Below are 20,526 nucleotides of genomic sequence, written 5' to 3' on the forward strand. Positions count from 1 at the left end.
TAATCTTCCTGCCCCTACCTACTGAATACTAAGATTATAGGCCCACACCAACATTCCTGGCTTATGCAGTGCTGAGATGGAACCAGCACTTTGTGTGTGCCAAACAAGTGTCCTGCCAACTGAACCACAGCCCTGGACTCCCAAGGTTGGTTAGACCTTGTTTTCTGGTACTTGTATCTACGGAAGAAAAGCAGTAAACCATGAAAAGTTGGAGACATGGCCCATGTCACCTCAGCTACTTTCAGTTTCTATTTGGGAAAAAAAAAATCACAGCAGAGCTGTCAGATGGCAGCTGTACATTTGGTGGCAATGAGAATTCCAGATTTTATGCTAATTTGGTTTCAGGTTCCTTTGAACCCACAGTTTTATGGGGCTGTGCTTAAAACTGCAATCTGTTTCGGATAAAAGAAGGGATTACTGAAGACTTTTTAGTTTTGCAAACATCCCTAGTCTCCAAAAGAAAGGGAGGGACAGATTTATTCTTTCATTAATACTGACATGTTACATTCCCTTGACTTTATTACAGGGAAACCTGCCTTGTTAAAGTATTTTGCTTTGTTTTTATTTTTTTCTTCTGTTAACTCATTTTGACTCCTGGAGCATCTTTCAAAAGCCTAAAGGTCCTCTCTCTTGCTGGCAAGTTCTATAGCCCATGCTGGGGACTCCATCTCTTCCCTGTATCTTCATCCTCTTTCTTTTCTTCGTGTTGGGACTGAGAGTCTGGTTCAGTGGTAGAGAACCAGTTTAGAATCCCCCAGTGAGGGGCTGGGGTGTGGCTCAGTGGTAGAGCCCCTGCCTAGAATCCCCCAGTGAGGAGCTGGAGTGTGGGGCTGAGACCATGGATCACAAAAGCCATACCCAAGGCTCCCTGTGTTCACCTTTCTTTCTCCCAGCTGGCAGATACCCAGGTTGCTACTTCAGTTGCTGATTGCTTTGTAACAAGGCAGAAATGTAATAACTTAAAGCACAACAGTTATTTATTTGCATACAGTGTTGCAAACTGCCAAGGCGGAAGCTCTTCTGAGTTCTACATGACATCAGGGGAAGCAAATTCAACTAGAGGTGGAGGAACCACACCCAGCTTCTAAGATGACTGGCAGGCCTGTGGGTACATCTCTGCTCATGCAGTACCATGTAAGCCTGAGCACCGGAGCCCATAATGACTGTAAAAATAAGCCAGGAATATAAGCTTGTGACCTACACACACACACACACACACACACACACACACACACACACACACACACGATAGCTAAGAGTTGGTTCTGAGCCCTGAGTTAGGCTTTTAGTCCTGAGACCCCTGTATTCTTTAGTATGGGTCTACTGGGATGTCCTCACAGTCTGGTTACTAGGTTCAAAGCAAGCAAAGACAGAAACTGCAGGCCTTTCTAATACCAAGACTGAGTTTTCCAACACATCACTTCTTCCATCTTCGGTTGGATAAAACAGAATTCTAGCTCAGAAGCCAGAACTACCTTCCCATGGGGAAAGTGGCTAGCAAATTCAGAATTAATTTATAGTAAGGTTTGGGTTCCAGGTATCACATTTTACTTTGTAATCAGTTTCAGGAGAACTTAGCTGTGTTCTGTGCTTAGACTTATCTGTTTCATAGTGTGTGAAATTCCAAATGGGTGGCCATCTGCAGAAAGGACTTACAGGGTGGTTTGTGCTGGAGATAGTATCTGCATTCTTGCAGGCTCGAGCTGGCAGAGAGGTGTTCTCCTTTCCCTGTTCACATCTTGTTGTGATACACTGCGTGGACTCTGTCTTACACAGAAAGCAGCAGAAGATGAGGAAATGCTGGTGGTGACTGTTTGTGCACGTGTGTATTGCAGCACTGATACTCATATGATTGACTGGACAGACGAGCTGAGCATAGTGGGCCTGAACATATGTATGCACACACACACACACACACACACACACACACACACAGAGAGAGAGAGAGAGAGAGAGAGAGCTTCCACCACCCCCATACATACACCAGAAACAAAAAGGGGAAGAAAGGAAGAAGAAAATGTATCCTTCACGGTAGCAGAAGAAATGCGTGCCACCAGCGTCTGCAAACGGCAGTGGCGTGGGACCCGAGAAGAGGAGGCAGGTCCCTGCAGGTGGACACACAGGCTTGTCCTGATCTCTGATCATCACTGGTATTTTTGTATCACTTGCTCATCTGCAAAGGATATATTTTGGGGGCAGATGAGATGGCTTAGTAGGTAAAGGCACGTGCTGCCAAACCTGGAGACCTCAGTTCAAGTCCCAAGACTCACCTTGTGGAAGAAGAGAACCAATTTCTTCAACTTGTTGTATGCCCCGCCTCATCTCTTAACCACCCCACACACTAAACATAATTTAAATTTGGTTTGAAAGAACATGGGCCTTGGCCTATGAAGCCGGAGATGGAGGCTATATAGAGAGTGTTCAAGAGCCCCCCACTAGATGAAAGCTAAAACCAGAATGAAAGAGAGAAGCCAGAAATGAGACTGTTTTTTTTAGGAAATTTACACTAAGGGGATTTTGTGACATTTTAACATCCCTCCGAGTACTCCAGAAACTATAATTCACCAAAGCAGTGGAGGCAATTACATTGTTCTTGCCTAGCTAGGACTCCTGCAAGTGTTCAATCACGAAGCCTCAAACAAAAGCTCCATTTATTCACACTGATAGATGAGTAGAATTCCCAGAACCCTGGGGATTATTAATACTTCTAGGTAGCTTGTTTCCAGCGGAAGCTGCCCAAGCCTTTGAGTGACGGTGGGAGGGAAGATGGACCAGTGTTCAGTCGGCCGCCATTTCTCAGGATGTCAATCATTCTTCAGTCTGTAAAACCAGGGCAGGTGAGCGGTCTCGTTTGGTTTCTGCTGCCGCGATAAAACACTCTGACCAAAAGCAACTCCGGAGAGGAAATGGCTTATTTTAGCTTATCCTTCCAGGTCATAATCAATCACCGGGGGAAATCCAGGCAGTAACTCAAGGAAGGGACATGGAGGAATCCTGCTTGCTGCCTTGCTTGCTTTCAGGCTGCCTTGCAAGCTTGTGCTTGGTTTTGTTACACAGCCCAGGACCACCTGCCTAGGGGTCATGCATCCCTCAGGGCTGTGCCCACCGTCATCAATGAAAAATCAAGACAGTTGCCTACAGATCGAGCCGTAGTCCAATCTGATCTAGGTGAATCCTCATTGAAGGCTTTCCTCTCAAATGACACTAGGCTGTGTCAAGTCGACAAAACTAACGAGGACAGTAAACCACTCAAATGTCCTTTCAGTGTTCCTATGGCGAAGATACACTTACCACAACTTCTCAGACCTGGAAACTTGCCTAGGTTATAGACATCAGAATCAATTTGGAGGTGAGTGTTGTGCACACCGGTAATCCCAGCACACAGAAGGCAGAAGCAAGAGGATCTTGAGTGTTAGAGCAACCTGGGCTACATAGAGAAACACTGTTTCAAAAAAAAAAAAACAAAAAAACAAAAAACAAACAAAAAAAACCCTGTGTAGTACATGCCTTTCATCCCAGCACTCAGAAAGTAGATGCAGGAGGAACAGGAGGTGAAGAACATTCTGGCTACAGTAGGGTGTTTGAGGCCACCTTGATTATTTTTAAGTGCATCGATTTGTTCTGTTTTTTTTTTTTTACGTGTGTTTATATATTTCTGTTTGGATCTGTGCACATAAGGACGGGTGTGTTTTTAGAGGCCAGAGGGTGTGCCATCCCCTGGAGCTGGAGTTCCAGGACTGGGAACCACTCCCATCCTCTCCAAGAGCAGCCGTTTCTCCTAACTGCTGAGCCATCTCTCTAGTCAAACTTTATTCTTTACGTCTAGGTGTGGCCAGGGAGTGAAAACCTGAGACTGGCTACACAGATGTATGGTAGAGCAGGGCTGTGTGAAACAAGTCATAGCCATAATTGGCAGAGTCCCGTTGTCATCGCAGCTCCATGCCATGGCCTTTCTTACACTTGCGCTCTCATTTTCCTGGTCTGGAGTTAGGAGAGTGTCCCAGTGTGTACTTCTCCCTCTCCACAGTGATGGAATTGACGTCACCACGGCAAGCGTTTTTGGGAAACATGCTACCCCACGTGTGACTGTCAGAAGAGGCTCAATCTTGAAACCAGTAGATGAGACCGTCCTGTGTGGTTTATTGCTTGGCCTACCCTATTTTCTTGCCTAGACCCCCCCAGTGAGGGGCCAGGGATGGCTCAGTGGTAGAGCCCCTGCCAGTGCGAGGCTGGGGGTGTGGCTTTGGTGGTGGAGTGCTTGTGTGATATGTGTATGTGAGACCCAGGGTTTCCTCCCTAGCAACATAGAAGTGGAAAACAAATCAGATGAGGTGTCTGTCGACAACTGGGTGACATGAGTACCCATGAAATTTATTTCTAGTTGTCGTCGCCTTTCTTCTCTGGTGTCAGCCTCTGAATGTTAATATTTTAATGTAGATTTGGTAGTTAAGGAAGGTGTATTTTATATCCCTTCTTATACTTTCCCCCCTTAGTAGTTTATAGTCAGCTCTGAAGTTTGAAAGTAAAATTCTTTTCCTTGACTTCCACACTTGGAAAATATTTATTCCCCCTGCATCTCAGTAGTATGCACCATAAACTAACACGGTTCCATTTATTTACTTCCCTCTTGTTACAGTCGTGATCGATGGTAGGGACAGAGGCGTACAGTAGTGGAGGATATTTTTTGCTTTACAGCAGTGGGAATGTGAGCCAGGGCAGCCTCCTTTCTGCATGACAAGTTCTGAGGCTTCCATTTTCAAAACTCAGCCCCTACCTGCTGACGGGATGGATGCTGTGGAGGCAGAAGGCCTGGCGGCCTGCTGAAGCTGACTAGGCATGCATCTGAAAGGAAGATGCCCTGATCCGGTGGTTTTTAAAGGGATTGGCCTGCCCAACAAAGTCCCCAGAACCTAGGCAGAATGGCTGTCTCCCAGGCCAAAGAGTGTGAAGGGAAGAAACTGGCAGGAACAAAGGTAGACCGTGACAGGATGGACATGCACCTGTCTCCTGGCACCTAGTAGCTTCTCTGCTTTTGTTCCCCACACCAGGGCTCTTGGCTGACCAGTCTAGGAGCAGGAGACTCCTGGTTCAGAAAGCAGGCCCTGGGCTGGAGATTTGCCTCAGATGGTACAGTGTTTGCCAACATGCCTGAAGTCCTGGATTGGATCCTCAGTGCCACAGAAACGAGGTGTAGGGGCAAGCCAGTAATCCCAGCCCTTGAGAGGTACCAGGAGATCTGATTTGTTTAAGGTCATCCTCAGCTGCGTAGCAAGTTCAAGGTCAGCCTGGAATACAAGAGACCCTGCTTCCCCACTCCCCAACTGCAGAAAAAAATAAAAATAAAAAAGCAGGGGAGGTTCTAGAAAGAAAGGGCAGACGAAGTGGCATCTACCCAAGGCTAGCTGGAGAATGAACTTAGGCATTATTGCTTCCCCTTCAGTGCTCCTTTCAAACTGCCTAAGTGATTTAAAACTAAAGGCTTGAATAGATTTCTGTAAAGGCTTCCCTTTCCTTTACTCCCGGCACTACTCTGCTGGGGCAGTGCCTCAAGCTCATTACATTCCCAAGGCTAAATACAAATAGATTAATGGAACTCTCTATGCAAAACATTCAACCTAAGGCCAGAATTGTAAAGAAGTGTTTTCTAGAAATATGTTCAAGTTAAGTCTGGTAACATAGTACCTATGGGCTGTCACCTCAAATATCAAATCGTCAGTTATTAGCCCTGTACATGGATTTAGAATTACTGTATTTGTTTTGTTCTGTTCTATTTTTTTTTAAACAAAGGGTCTCATTATGTAGCCCGGGTTGAGTTCAAATTCAAAGCCCTTCTGCCTAAGCTTTCCATATTAAAAAAAAAAAGAATTGACTTTAGATACATATTGAAACTTGAGGAAGATGGCTTGTCATTTAGTTCGGAAAATTTTGACTAAGAAACTTGACTAAAATCTTAGATGTTTTTACTTTTGAACAATTTTATATATACATACACATATATAATACATTTTTGTCATGGTCACCTCCATCCCCTCCCAATCCTACTGAATCCCTTCTTCCCAGAAAGAAGTCCTCCTCCCACTTTTATGTCAAGTAGCTAGCCTGGGCTACTCGAGACTCTATAAAATGTGTGTGTGTGTGTGTGTGTGTGTGTGTGTGTGTGTGTGTGTGTGTGTAGGTGTTCCTCTGAGTTTAAATAGCTGACTGTATGAGCATAGATGCAGTTATGTACTGGAACATGGGCGACTTACCAGAGGCCACACCACTGGAAAGAAAGACTCCCCTCCCCCCATCTCACAAACACTCCGGAAATAATGGACTTAGCAATAGAAAGAACGTTTTGATTTTGTCTGGTTGACTGATTAGGTCTTATGTAGCCTAGGCTGGCCCAGAACTTCTGATTCCCCTCCCTCAGCCTGAGTCCATGTTTTTACAAAGCCACCTCTTTCCAAGCCTTTTGATATAGCTCAGAGTCTGAAAGTGATGTTAAGAAGCCAGGAATGTTTAGTACATTAAGCCTTTGAACTGTAAAAGGCATAATGACTTCCAGACCTGGACCAAAAATCTTTCAAAACAGGGCCCGATGTAGTGGTGCATGTCTATAATCCCAGCATTGGGAAGGAAGGAGGCAGGGGGATGGCCTGCTGGAGCGGAGGTCTGCCTGCGCTACACCGTGAGATACTACTGTCTTAAGAAAACAATGTGAAATGCCCAATTAGGAAGATTGGGAAAGGGACTGAATTTCAGAGCTGTGGAAGAAGGTTGTGAGTTCAAGGTCACCCTTGGCTACATAGAGTTTCAGGCCTGCAGGAGCTACAGGCCACCTTCCTGCAGAGTGGGTAGTCAAACTCATTTTTTACAAACTTCTCATGCTGCCATTTCCCAGAGTAGCAAAGCACCAAAAGACTTTTATTTTCAAAATTAACTTTGCCAGACTGTGTCTCTATGAAGCAAGCACCCACCCCCATTTCTTCTTTGAAAAATTTTTTTTTAATTTTTTTTCATTACCTTTATTCATTTATTCTGTGTGTTCATGGGGAGGTCCGAGGACAACTTGCAGGAGTCGGTTCCTGTCTTACATGAAGTGAGCCCCAGACCTCCAATTCTAGTTCTCAGGCTTGGTGGCAAGCGTCTTTACAATCCTTGCTGGCCCCTTTGAAAATGTCTTTTTATTTGTTTATTCATAAGGTCCTTGGTATCAGCGGTGGTGAAGTAACTTTAAAAAGACGAGATATGTACATCTTACTATTGTTTTATGGAATCATTTTACTAAGGTGGGTCTTCTCCGTGTGCCCCAGATCTTTCTGGAACTCACTTTCCTCCACTTGTGCCTCCAAAGTACTAGGGTCTACAAACATTCAGTGCTGTTATGTAGGGATCTGGGCATCCTTCTTCTTAAGCCCTTTCAGTGACATCTCTGTGGAACACATCTCTCTGGAGGATCCCTGTCCTTTGTCCATCTTTTTTTCTTCTCTAGCCACGTTTCCTGGGTTGCGATGGCATTTGAGGGAACTGGACCTTCTCTCTTGCTTGCCACCCACAGGCATGCTGCAGCCCAGGCCTCCCTTGACTGTACTCTTTGGGTTTGTCTCCGTGGATTCTGGTCCAAGGAGAGAGACCTCATCAGATGGCAGGGTTGGAGGCAAAGCTACACATGCATTCATTCATCCATCCCCCTGGCGTGACTCAATTCCTTCACAGGGCCACGGGTGTCAGGACAGGGAGTTAAGCAGGAGGTGGAAATGCCTTAGGAAGTGTCATGTTTGGGGAGGGGACAGATGGCTTAGTAGTTAGGAGTACTTGCTGTTCTTGCCAAGGGCTGGGGCTTGGTTCCCAGCACCCAAGTTGGGTCACTTGCAGCTCCAGGGGACCTGGCCTCCAGGGGACTGGAACACGGGTAGTATTCGTGCACACATACACGTATACACACACACACACACACGTATACACACACACATACACATAAGGTGGTGAGGGAAGGAGGGAGGGGGAGAGAGGGGAAGAAAAAATGTTCCACATACTTAAAAATGATGAGAAGGGCTGTGTGTTCTGGCAGAAGGTGAGTGTGGCTCCAATGGCTGAGGGCACCATTAGTGATCATCCATCCATCCATCCATCCATCCATCCATCCATCCTCCTCCTCCTCCCTTCCAGGGCAGTTAGCTGGGCTCCAGAGGGCATTGTGGTGACAGGTGACACAGTTACTCCCCATAGAATGGAGCTTTGGAGTGTTTTTTTTCCTCTGTTTTTCCATTTGCTGGACGGAAGGGGAAGCATCAGACACCAATTGGTGGATGTGAATGTGTACACAAATCGGATAGTTTGAGGAATTGTGCGACATTTAGGAAAAGATGTCTAAGTGACCACTTTGTAAAGCCTAACACTGCTTGGGTCTGTGATACATGGGGTGGAGGTTAGATCAAGACCTTTTTGTTCTGAACTCTGATCCCCTCCCCCTCCGTGTCTAACAATGAAATAATTATTTTGTATTGGGCACCCACTGTTTGTCCCACTGTCTACCTAAGATCTACCACCCTGGACGTTCATTGCTCTTTCAGAACCTGCTCTTTGCATTTGTGACCGGCCTAGATGCAATTCAACCCCAGGCTGCGGGCCTAGTAGCACAAATCTGGGAAGCCGTAACTGCAAAGGGAGTGGAGTTTCGCGGTTCCTGCCCGCGGGGAAAGGCGCCAAGGGGACCAGGGGCCCAATCCGCTACCGGAGGCGGGATGTAGTGGGAGCCACAGCTGTCAGTGTCGCACCCAGGGACTGCGCCCCCGCGGGGCCGACCGGGCGCCAGGGCGGAGAGGAGGGGCGGCGAGGGGCGGGGCGTGTGGGGCGGGACGGAGGAGGGGCGGTGGCACCGGCTGGCGGCTCCGGCTGGGCGCGCCGAGAAGTCCCGCTCCGAGAGCCGCGAGCGCCTGGAGTAAGGCGCGCTCGGTACAATCCGGGGAGCGAAGTCCAGAGCGCCAGAGCAAGGGCGGGAGAAGGGGGTGTCCCCGCGTCGCCACCAGGGACCCCTTTCCCTGCCACGATCCAGCCCCGGGTAGCCGGTGGCGCTGGCGGCGTGCCGCCGATGGAGTTCACTTGAGCCGGGAACAGGCGGGAGAAGAAGGCCAGAGCAGAGGTAGTCCCGCGCCCCGCAGCAGCTTCAACCACAGCTCTCCGGACCGCACGCTGGCGACACCCGCGGCCGATCGCCACCCCTGGAGCGTCTTGGTGCCCTGCCGCGACAGGCCCAGGAGCCATCAGATCAGCCTGCGGCGCTGCCGTGCAGGCGGCACCCGCTGTCGGGGAGCCCGAGGCGGCCGCCGGGGAGCAGCTTTCGCCGCTGCCGCCGTACGCCCTCCTCCTCCCTCTCCCTCCTCCCTCCCTCCGCACATGGTCTCCTTTGTCCTGTCGCCGCAGCAGCCGCCTCGATCTTAGCTACGCGCGCCACGGCGGCGGCTCCTGGGCCGTTGCTCTTCAGCTCTGCCAGGTCCCCAGGGCGCACCAAGTTGAGCCCTTGGTCTGAGCCAGCCGGTCCCCCGCGCGCCCCGCAGGAGCCACCGGGAGAGCGCGCGGGCCGGGCCCCCTCCCCATCTCCCTGCTACCCGCCCTGGACTTGGCTGCGTTGGATGTGCGCGTGCGGCGCTGACTCCCGGCTGCCACGGAGGAGCCGGGTGCTGCTGCTGCTGCTGCTGTGGCCGCTGCTGCTGTTGCGGCTCCGGTTCGGATTTGGTTCGCGTGCCTCGGCTTTGAGACTTTGGAGAGGAATTAGCAAAACACACAGACTTGTGGACCTAGCCCGGCCGGCTGGAGTTGGGCGTTTTCTTTGCTGTGGGTTTTGGTTGCTCTCTCTGGGTGGTAGTGTGTGGTGATCCAGCCGGAGGGAACCCGGCGGAGGACCCAAACCATGAACTTGGGGTTGACAAGACCGCCGAACCCCTGGCGACCAGGTAACGTTGTCCCCGCACCCCTGGGGGGGTGGGGTGGGATGACTCAATTGCTCGCCACCCGCGGTTGCGGGGGAGGAGGCAGGGGTCGAGGGGTCTTTTGTTGCAGCCGCCGCCGGGCCAGGGTGGTAACAGGGGCGGGCTGCTGGCGTCTGGCGGGCCCGGCCTCCCTCCCCCACCCCTCCCCCGCTCCCCTTTGTACTTTCCTGGCTCCCTGTACCCGCTGGGCTCGGCCGGTGAGCCACTAGCGCTTGCCCGGGAAGCCCCGGTGGATAGAGACTATCCCACCTCCGGGGAGGGGACCCATGCTTCCCCAGTGAGATCCACTAGACCCCAAGCTGGAATGCCTGCGTCCTCTTGGGCTAGAAAGGGCTCCCTGGCGCGGTGCTGCCTGCTGACGGGTCACTGTCCCCCCTCACTGATCTCCGGGTCTCCGCCCTCCTGCTTGTGCGCACGCGGAACCCGAGGAAGGGAAGAGAGCTGGCTGGTGCAGGAACTCACCGGCGCTTAAGTTTCCAAGAGGATTGTCTTGGCTGCGCCTGAAGTCCTTCTTACTGTTGGTGCGGCTTTGGAGGACCGCCTCGGTGATCCGAGTTTTAAGGGGATCCGGGTGCAACTCCAGACATTTGGGACCCACCCGTGTGTGCGTGCGGTTTTTATTTCTTTATTTTTATTCATTTTCCTTATTAGCCAACCTGCTTGACTTAACTTTTCTTTCCACGCCAGCTCCAGCGTCTAGAGCATAGAAAGTATTGATATAAAAAGGCAAATAACACCTATATATCTTCCCGGAAAATGCCCTAAAGAGCTTGTTTCTCTGGGAATTGTAGACACAGCCTCTAAGTGTATAAAGCCCGTCAAAGTCAAGACGAGGAAACGAAATGGCAACGGATACATTAAAATGTGAGCAGCTAAAGGTACTGGGTGCCAGAGAGCTGAGGGAAGACATTTGGTGCGCCTGCCGCTAGATCCACCGCACCTGCATTAGTCGTTGTGAATTTAAAAAGAAAAACTGGCTAGGGAAATGATCCAAGTCATAGAGGGAAATGTACTTTTTTTCTTTTAAAAGTAACAAGATGAACACGTCTCCACGATTGAGGAGCCAAGGAACCCAGCGATTTGTCCAAGCGATTTATTAAAAAAAAAAAAAAAAAAGAAGTACATGTTTATGTACGTGGAGGGTCTATGACGGAGATCAGAGGACAACTTTCAGGAATCCGTTATCTCCTTCCTCCTTTATGTGGGTGCAGTGATGGAATTGAGGTCGTCAGACTTGGCAACAAGCTGAGCCATCACACCCACTATCGTCTACAAATGATTTTTAAAAGTGTGAAAGGAAGGAAAGTTCCTTGAAGAAAGATCTACGGGGAATTTGTACCTATCAAGACTTTGCCTGGGGGGCTCTCGAGGAATTTGGATGAAGGTGGTCCACGAGGCCAGATGGGAGAACAAGGGACCAGAAGGACTTTTTCCACAAGCCGCCTAGGCATGCGTACCTTTGGTGTTTTTGCTTTTTCAAAGGAGGCCTTTTGGAGACATCTCCTTAATGCAAGGCTCGAGAGACAATTCAGCGTTTTGTGACGGATATCAGTAAATTGAAGGGTTCAAAAAGCTTCCATTAGAAAGCATTGCTCTGAGCGTCCTGAATATCCATCGGACACGTTTCCTTGATAACTGGTGGGCACAGCAGCATCAGGTCCTCCGGGTCACTTTACTATCTACTTGAGAGCATACTCAGCGCCGGCCAGTGGTGCTCACAAAGGGGACAGAATCACAGGGGCTGCCACCTACAGCCTAATCCTGCCCTGGCTTCCATACCCAGAGCTACTGAAAATGCAACCTTAACCAGTTGCTTCCCCCTAGCTATGTTTTTTGCCGTTTTGGAAGAGCAGTAATTTAAAAACAAAAACAAAAAACCCCACAAAAACCCATTAGTCTCACTGTACCAGAAAACCCTCAATTTTCCGAATGTTATTTTAGTTTTGTAAAATAATTGAAGAGACAGGGCGTTGCTTGTGTGTGTGCATGTGTGTAGTTTTTTTTCTTCTTTCAAAAAACATTAACTCCATTTTAGTTTTGAAGCCATGACTCGCTCATGACCACTCTAGGGGCAATTAACAGCGTTTTCAGAATGAGGAAAACTCTTTGAATTGCTAGGTTTTAAACTGGAACACTCACAAGTGTAGACATCGCTTTACTGTGTGGGTATATAGTAACACCTCTGGTGCAGCCGAGAAATCTCGTGCTTTGTCAGACTGCACGCCGTGCGGATCTCTTGGACTGTTTGCTGCTGAGCACCCTCCCGAAGACTTTCTTTGTGGCTCATTTTTATGAAATGATACTATAACGTAATATAATTTCATTTAGTGTTTCTTACGATGTGAGGAAAGCTATGTGTGTATTTTATTCTTCCTACAAAAGTAGAGGGTGGAATCTCTGTATGGTTTTTCACAAATGAATGCGATTGAATACTTATTTTGTACAATTTTGCCCTTGATCCTATTAATCCTCTGAACCCACCCCTGCAGCAGGAAGATTAGAATTAAAATAAATGAGAACCAGCCATAATAAAAAATAGGTTAGGTCTTTTTATATCCCTGGCCTTGTGAACTGGAACATTTCCCTTAGTTATACACAGAAATATTTTATCTCCATCAATGTAGCATTGAAAGACTACATAGAATATCTTCTTTGTCCCCCAAAGCCAGCCCAAGTTTCCTCGCCCCTGTTCCCCTTATTTCTTTCTCTCATATTTACTGAACATTCTGTGCCTTGCTTGGTCAAATATATGCATTTCTGTATAAAGCATGAAAGATAAGAGTTTTCTCATTCGGGTTATAAGTCGAACACAGTATAAATGTAGGTGGGCCTTGATGTTTCAAAGGGGTATCTTCAAATCAGAACAGTGAACTTGCTTAATTTTACCTTTTTTCTAAGTCCTAGAAATAAGGAATAAATTGTCAACATTACCGCCTCTTTCCACGAAACCGACTCACCGTTTATTTCCCAGCACATTAGTATATGATTTAAATTGACTTTAATCTTGCTATTTAAACAAGCTATTGACTTCCCTCATGCCAATGTAATAATTAGCAGACATGATCTCTGAAAAACATGAAGAGGAAGTAACCCTGGTGGCATAGTGGCCAGGTTTTAAACAGGGTCAACCCTCATTTGAAACACTGAGCTTGGCCTGGTTACTGTGAGAAGCCCTGAACATCGGGGTCATCAAAACACCTTCAAAAACAAATTAATTTCTGGGTACAATGGTTGACACTTTAGTGAGGAATAGCTTAATGTCCAAAAATACAGATTTCTAATTTATAGAAGAAAATTGAAAAACAGAAAATCTACTGGCAAAAAAAAAAAAAAAAAGCCATTTCCAAAATAATGATCTGTCAACGGAATTGGTAAATCATTTGCGAATTAACTAAATTGCCTTGTGGACCATTTCATAGAAATATGTTTTGCACCGATAATATGTCTAATAAGGACACGTTTTGAAAATCAGAATTTTTTCTCTTTCCCCCAATAAATAGCTGCAGTGCAGGCCTTTCTCCAGCAGTCAACCAGCACCACCTTATGGAGGATCTGGGGAAATTACGGACTCTTACATTTTCCTAAAATATTGTCAATTGATTTAAAATCATAGCAACCCAGGATGCTGTGGGTGATGGTCTTTGCTGACAGTCTTCACGTCTTCTTGTTTTTCAGGCATCAGATGCGAGCTCTGAAAAACTCTTCAACACTGTTCTTATAAACAAAGGTAAGACCCTCCTTTATTATTCTAAATGATGGCTTTAATATAAATATGCATCTCGTTGCCATTGTCTGAGAAGGAGAGAAGGAAAATCCATGCGCTCTTTTTGTCTTCACATTTTGTGCTTTGGCGCGCTGTGGGGTCTGGATGTTTTTGAGATAAGGGAGGGAAAGTTCACTTTGAAAGAATTTACTGATTCCTTGTTTAAATTGATCGGTGGTGTTAATTTCATGTAGGCAGCTGCAATAGAGAAGAATGTTTTTACAATGTCTTGATTGCTGGTTATCAACTTCCCGGCAGTCGGAGCATTATAAATAGTACATGTGGGCCTCCGACGGTAATAACCAGCGAGGGTATTTAGTGTACACAGCGTTATAACCAGAAGCCAACCTTTCTGCTCTGGGCCCTCTGTAAAGTTAATAAATGTGCAAAGAGGGCAGAATTTAATTACGTACTTCCCCATTTGTTTCTTCCAAACCTCAGTCTAAAGAGTAAGAGAGGCTAATGATGCCGAGATACATTTGGGGAAGACTCACCCTAAATAACTGCCGGTAGGTTTCTTAGCCGTCTTCATTTGCAGAAGTGTCTTTAAGCCACAATGAATTTTAGGGGCGTCTCCAGGCACTGGCTTCAATGGGTGTGTCATCCGAGTGGGGCAAGTGCCAGCAATCCACCTTCCCCTTCCCACTATAGACCCTGACTTAGGGGCTTGCAGGATAATTATTGCTAAATAATTGCTAAATAAAGATGTGCTGGCCCGTGGCAATCTCTGTATCACTCAGGATGCCTGGGAGTGCTGGACCAGCCCTGGGTCAGGAGTTAGGTGCCCATGGGGTGAAATGGGAGACCATTTCAGCCAACAGTTTATTTCATTTTTAAAATTTTTATTTTTTGTTCTTTTTGCTTACTAGTTAGTAAGATGTCTCTGTATAGTTAATTTTGTGCTCTCCTATTGTTTTGAAATTGAACCTACCTTGATTTTTAAACAGTCCATTATCGTTGAAGTTGTCCGCAGGGCCTGTGTGCTTATCACTTTGCTGGGACTCTCAGAATTAATGTCATATTGAATATGAGCTTGAATTTTAATTGCATGATACGATTCCAGCTTTATATTTCATCATATTTTTAATGACCTGAGAAGTTTGTGTAAATTTGTTCTTCATAATTCTAAAAGCCCAGTAAAAGCTGGTGTGGGTTCTTGACAGCTCATCTCCCTCAATGGTAGGAATGTATGATTGCTTTCTGATCCTGTTACTGAGAGGGAAGAGTTAGTGGACCTTGGAGGTGTCCTTGGTACAAAGGAAAGGAAAGGTAACAGGAGAGGGACCTGAGGCAGGGCAGGTCACTCACTACCCAAAACAATTTGTATGATTCTCTGACCTTCCCAACCCTGGCACACACACCTCCAGTCACCTGGGACAGGGTCTTTTTTGTGCTAAGTTGCTATGGCCCTTTCTAAGCTCTGGGTTTGGCTCTAATTGCAACTTAAGGAGGGCAACCCAGACTGTGTGCTGAGCCCCTTCTCTCTCTCCTTCCTGTCTCTTCTCTCTTTTTCCCATCCCACCGCCAGCCTCGAGTTTCCAGTCCAGCACTTCCCGTGTTCTTATTTGTGTTTGCTTACACTGAGTGATGTGTGGCATCTATTTGGCAGTGCACAGTCATGCCCCTGACCGGGTGCCTTTCTTCTGAGCTGCTTTGCTGAGAGAAGTGAGGGGTGATTTCAGTTGCCTTGAAAGGATTAAGGTTTCTTTGTGTATACTAAAATCAACACAGGCTTTTCTCCTAAGCTTTGCTTGGGAAACGTACACAAATAAGCGTTTTAGTTGATGACGGATTATTCCTTAGCCCCTTATTTCCATCAAAATGGCCTTTCTTTCCTCCCCTGGAGTTTCCCCTTAATGCCTTATGCTAATTCCCCTTGGTAGCCTGAATGACAAGCTCCTGAATCGGTGTGCAAGTACAGGTGTTGCTGAAGTAGGTAGAGTACCTGGTACTCAACCCTTTCTCCCTGGAGAAGGAGACTGAGGGATGCGGAGAATCTCAAACAGCATTAGCGTAGTTTTCAAACTGCTAAATATCAGGAAAACAACTACCCCCCCCCCAAAAAAAAAGATTGCTGTGTAGAATTGATGTCGGTAACTCCTGGGAGACAGGTGCAGTGAGCCTCGCCAGACACATGTGGTTTGGTGTCTGCTTTTACTCCTGGTAGTAGCAGTGGCGGTGCTTCCTGGATATATGGCGGACAGGTCCTTCAGCCGTCGCCTTCTCTCGCATCAAGTTCAAGTAAATATGAAAAGCCAGCTTGCTTACCTAAAAGTCAGTCAGGTCTCTCTGTGTATGTACATATGTATATACACACACACACACAATTTTTAAGCTTTGCAAGAAAGGACAGGTTTACACCAGGTAACAGACACAGCAGGGACATTCTTAAAGGCCTTCTCTTACTGAGTACATTAACAAGGGTGTTGGGAAGTCCCACGTTGGCACTCTTCAGAGTCATGTTCAAAGCCACGTATCACCCCCTCTTCTCCACAGGAGCCTGGCAGTCTTCTGGTCTCAGAGTAGCAGGCTTCGCTGGGAAGGTTATGCCTCCAAGCCTGGTGGTCTGGTGGGTGTGCAGATTTGGTCCATAAAATTTCACTGTTGGAGGGCAGTGGTAAGCTCATTGGCTGATTGGGCCAGGGACTCTGGAGTTGGCAACTTTGGTGTTGGCCTACTCAGCTTCGAGACAGAGCCCCGGGCTGTAACAGCAAGGGGCCCTGGCTCAGGTCCATCCCTCTGCTTGTGCGCTTGAACAAGCCATTTAGCCTCTGCAGGTCAGAATTTTCAATCCTACGTAAATCTAGTTCTGGGCCAGCATCTCCAGTTGGGATAAAACTGTTAATTGGCGAAGGGCATGGATCGGAACAGACAGGGGGATGATGAATATGTTTTCTGTAACTTACCAATTGATTCTTGTTGAAGTGTTCCTGTGTTGTAGACTCAATCCAATTCAGTGGAGTAAGACCCACAAAGGTGTTTCAAAATGTTGCTTCTTTTGATGCCTATTATTTCCAGTTTTACAAGTTAATCAGGCGGCGTGTGCTTGCTTACATATGGAGCTTAACCAGTGAGAAGACTTAAAAAAAAAAAAGCTCAACTTTAATCAAGGTCATAGTTGCCTTATCTAATCTCAGTGTGTTTAAATGTTTACAGGATGTTCATGTGAATTTTATGAATCCTTCTGTCTTTGTGATTCAACCATCTGCCAAAAGGAAAAAAGGAGTTTTCCCACTGAGACAGAGGCAGAGAGAGACTGACTGACTTATTGCCCCTGTGCTGTGAGCTGAGCAGCTATGGGAGCAATGGGCTCTGTGACTCCCCAACTTCCGGAGCATATTGTACTTAAATAGGAGCTTCTGTGAGTAGGGGGGCCGCTTAGTAGGGAATGTTCTTGCTTTGCAAGCATGAAGACCTGAATTAGAATCCCCAGAACCTTTGTTTAAAAGCTAGACATGATGGCCAACTCCTGTCCCAGCAATGGGGAGGCAGAGGCAGGAAGATCCTTGGGGTCAGCATAGCCTACTTGGAAGCTTTCAGGCAGAGAGATCCTGTCTCAAAAAAAAAAAAAAAAAAAAAAAAAAAAAAACAGGGTAGAGGCCTGTGAGATTGTGAGATGACTCAGTGGGTAGAAGCACTTTTCCCTCAGGTGTAGCAATCTGAATTCAGTGCCTTGAACCCATGTAAGGCTGGTAGTAGTAGAGACCCAGTTCCATAGAGTGGTCCCCTGACCTTCGCACAGTTGCTCCACATGGCACACCCGCATGTGCTCAAAAGCGCACTAATAGTAACAACAGCAACTGTAATGAGGTGGATAGAGATTGAGGAAGATGCCTGATACCAGCTTTTAAGTTTATATATATATACACACACACGCACACACAAACACACACAAGAATTTTGTAATTGATTCAGCGTGGCCAATATTTATTATGTTTTGTTTGTTTGTTTGATTTTTGGAGTTAGTTTCTCTGTGTAGCCCTGACTATCCTGGAGCTTGCTCTGTAGACCAGGCTGGCCTCGAACTCACAGAGATCTGTCTGCCTCTACCTTCCAAGTGCTGGGATTAAAGGAGTATACCACTACTACCTATTAATAGCTATTACTATTATTTTATTTGGTTTGTCAAGGCAGGGTTTCTCTGTATAACAGCCCTGGCTGTCCTGGAACTCACTTTGTAGACCAGGCTGCCACCCCTTTTGGATTACTTTTTATTTTTAATTCTTTATCTATGAATGGGTTTATGCACATGGGTACAGTGCCCAAAGAGGCCAGAAGAGGGCATCGGATCCCCTGTAGCTGGAGTTTGAGCTGCCTGAGGTGGGTTCTGGGAATAAGGTCCTCTAAAGAGCAGGATGCACTCAACTGTTGAGCCATCTCTCCTTTTCCTGCCGTCCTTTCTCACTTCCCATAACTCCTCCTCGACAGTTTGGCCACCTGGATGTGTAGGCAGGTGCGCACACATCCGTCCTGACAAGAGAATTAATCTCATCCCACGCCCTTCAGTCTCTGGAGAGCAGAGCCTCTGGAGAAGTCAAGGAAGGAGAAGTGATGGCTCCAGTCTACTTCCTCCCAGCCTGGTTACCGGTCCTGGCTCAGCTAGGAGAGAAGGACCTGGCACCTCCTTTCGCTTCACAGTCCCTCTCTCAGGACTCCTCCTGAAGCTAAGGCAGGCTGCAGGGAGAACGTGCAAGAAGTGTGTTTCACACACACACACACACACACACACACACACACACACACACCTTTGTACCTGCTTCCTTAACTTCTCCTGGGCTGACATGAATAAATGTCTACACTCGATAGGGCACCAACAACTGACCAGAGTAATGAATGATTCACCAAGGTCCTACTTGGTGAACTAATTAGTTTATTGGCCTTATTTACAAAACACAGATGAGGGATTATTTACCGGAATGTCTGTGACCCTAGAGCAGCTACATCACCACAAAATCCCACCTCATCATGGATGACGATGGAGTCCCCCAATCCTCCATGATCCCTTGCGGCTGAAGGGAGTGATGGCTAAATCCCTGGATGAGGTCTTTTGACCCTCCTAGCCTCCTACTAAGGCTATTAACAGCTCGGCTGACAATTACCAAAAGGCCTAGCTACCACTGTATATTGTTCCCCCTCAGTAAGTTGCCATGACTACCAGGCGAGGTAATCGCTGCTCCAAACTGGATGTGGGATGATCCTGTTATGCCCAGAGATGTTTTGTTCATTTTCTTTCTTTCTTTCTTTCTTTCTTTCTTTCTTTCTTTCTTTCTTTCTTTCTTTCTCTCTCTCTCTCTCTCACTCTCTCTCTTTCTTTCTCTCTCTCTCTCTCAGTCTCTCTCTCTTTCTTTCTTTCTTTCTTTTAGTCAAAATATACAGCAGTCCCACGGTGTAGACTTAGATCCTGTTAGGGAATATCCTCCAAGCTAGTCTGAAGAGGAGCTGTAACTCGCTAAGGGTGTCTGTGATGGTGGTCGTGGGGAATAATCTTGGGAGGGTAGAGGCCTCGGAATCCTGTGGTGAGCATGGCTTGTCCTCAGGAAAGTGAAGGAACTGTGTCCCACCACCTACCAGCTAGGCAGAATCCCACTTCATCCTCAGCACCCAATGTGGGGAATTCTCATGGACGTCCCAGATGGAGCACCTAGTCACCTTGAACTCTACAGGGCCTCAGCATACTGACTAGAGGCCCACCCTTTTCTGGGGTTGTTGGAAATAGGATATCCAGTGGAACACAGTCAAGATGGGTTCCTGTAGTGGCTTAAGTGAGAAGTGCCTCCATTTTAAAACCTGGTCTTTAGTCAATAGCAATGTTTGAGAGGTATGGGGTTGTGTCCTTTGAGATTAAAAGCCTAATGCCACTTCTAGTTTGGGCTGTCTTGTTTCGAGCTTGTGGTAAAGGATGTGACCTCTCAACATCCTGCTTCAGCCACCATGCTTACTTCTTGCAGCCATGCCTCTCTACCAACATGGCTCTCATCCTTCTAGAACCCTAAACCCAAATAAACTTTTCTCTAAGTCGCCTTGGTCACGGTGTTTATCATAGCAACAGGAAAGTGATTGATACAGGTTTGTTGAATGATTTGGGTGGTTTGCTTTGATCAACATCAGAGACAGCCTTGGTTAGTACATCCTCTGAGACCTATGAGACCCAAACATACCGCTGTGGCTGGGGTGTAGTGCTTACCTTGTACGAGGGAAACCCTGGTTTCCATGCAGGGCTCTGCATAAACTGAATATGGTTGCTCATACCTGGAATTTCAGCAACCTAGAGGTGGTAGAGACAGGAGGGTCAGAAATTCCAGATCACAACTCTGCAATATAATGAGCTATAAAATGAGACCAAAACCAACCAGAGGTCCTGTCTCAAAAATAGAGAAACTAAGGTATTACAAGCAACTTCATGCCTAGTAAGTTTCTAATAGCGACAGTGTTAACTGTGTTTGTTAGAGAGAGGATTCTTTGAATACAAAAAAGGCAACATTGTGTCTTGAGTAAAGTCCCTCCCCTAAAGTAGTTACACCCCTAAAAACAATGCAGTTGACCGTGGAATAGCTTAAGAGGAAAATGTCATTTAAAGCTCAATACCCTTTATCATGGACACAGGAGCCCATGTGACAACCCCTTGGTTTAGAGTAAGAAAGACTGTCATGTCAGTTCAAACCTGACGGGTGTCACAGTAAACTGAACCAAGTTTAGTCTCTGCAAATGAGTTCTGTTTTTATCGACTCTGAAATCCCAGATAAGGAGAAGGTAGACTATTGTTCGTTTTTTATTTTTCTCCCTTGGGGAGTG

At 46.9% G+C, this 20,526-nt stretch overlaps 1 protein-coding gene across 4 annotated transcripts in view; it reads left to right on the top strand.

Annotated features, from left to right (window-relative positions):
* Positions 1-20,526, top strand: part of Auts2 (activator of transcription and developmental regulator AUTS2) — a 1,087,122-nt gene that overhangs the window by 981,297 nt on the left and 85,299 nt on the right. For all 4 annotated transcript variants that reach the window (XM_087903578.1, XM_087903577.1, XM_087903580.1 and 1 more), the window contains exon 6: positions 13,647-13,698. In XM_087903578.1, the coding sequence (XP_087759704.1) occupies positions 13,647-13,698 (52 nt within the window). The remainder of the gene's footprint in view (positions 1-13,646; positions 13,699-20,526) is intronic.

Source organism: Myodes glareolus, chromosome 2 (assembly GCF_982192425.1).
Source record: "Myodes glareolus chromosome 2, mMyoGla1.1, whole genome shotgun sequence".
NCBI lineage: Eukaryota > Metazoa > Chordata > Mammalia > Rodentia > Cricetidae > Myodes > Myodes glareolus.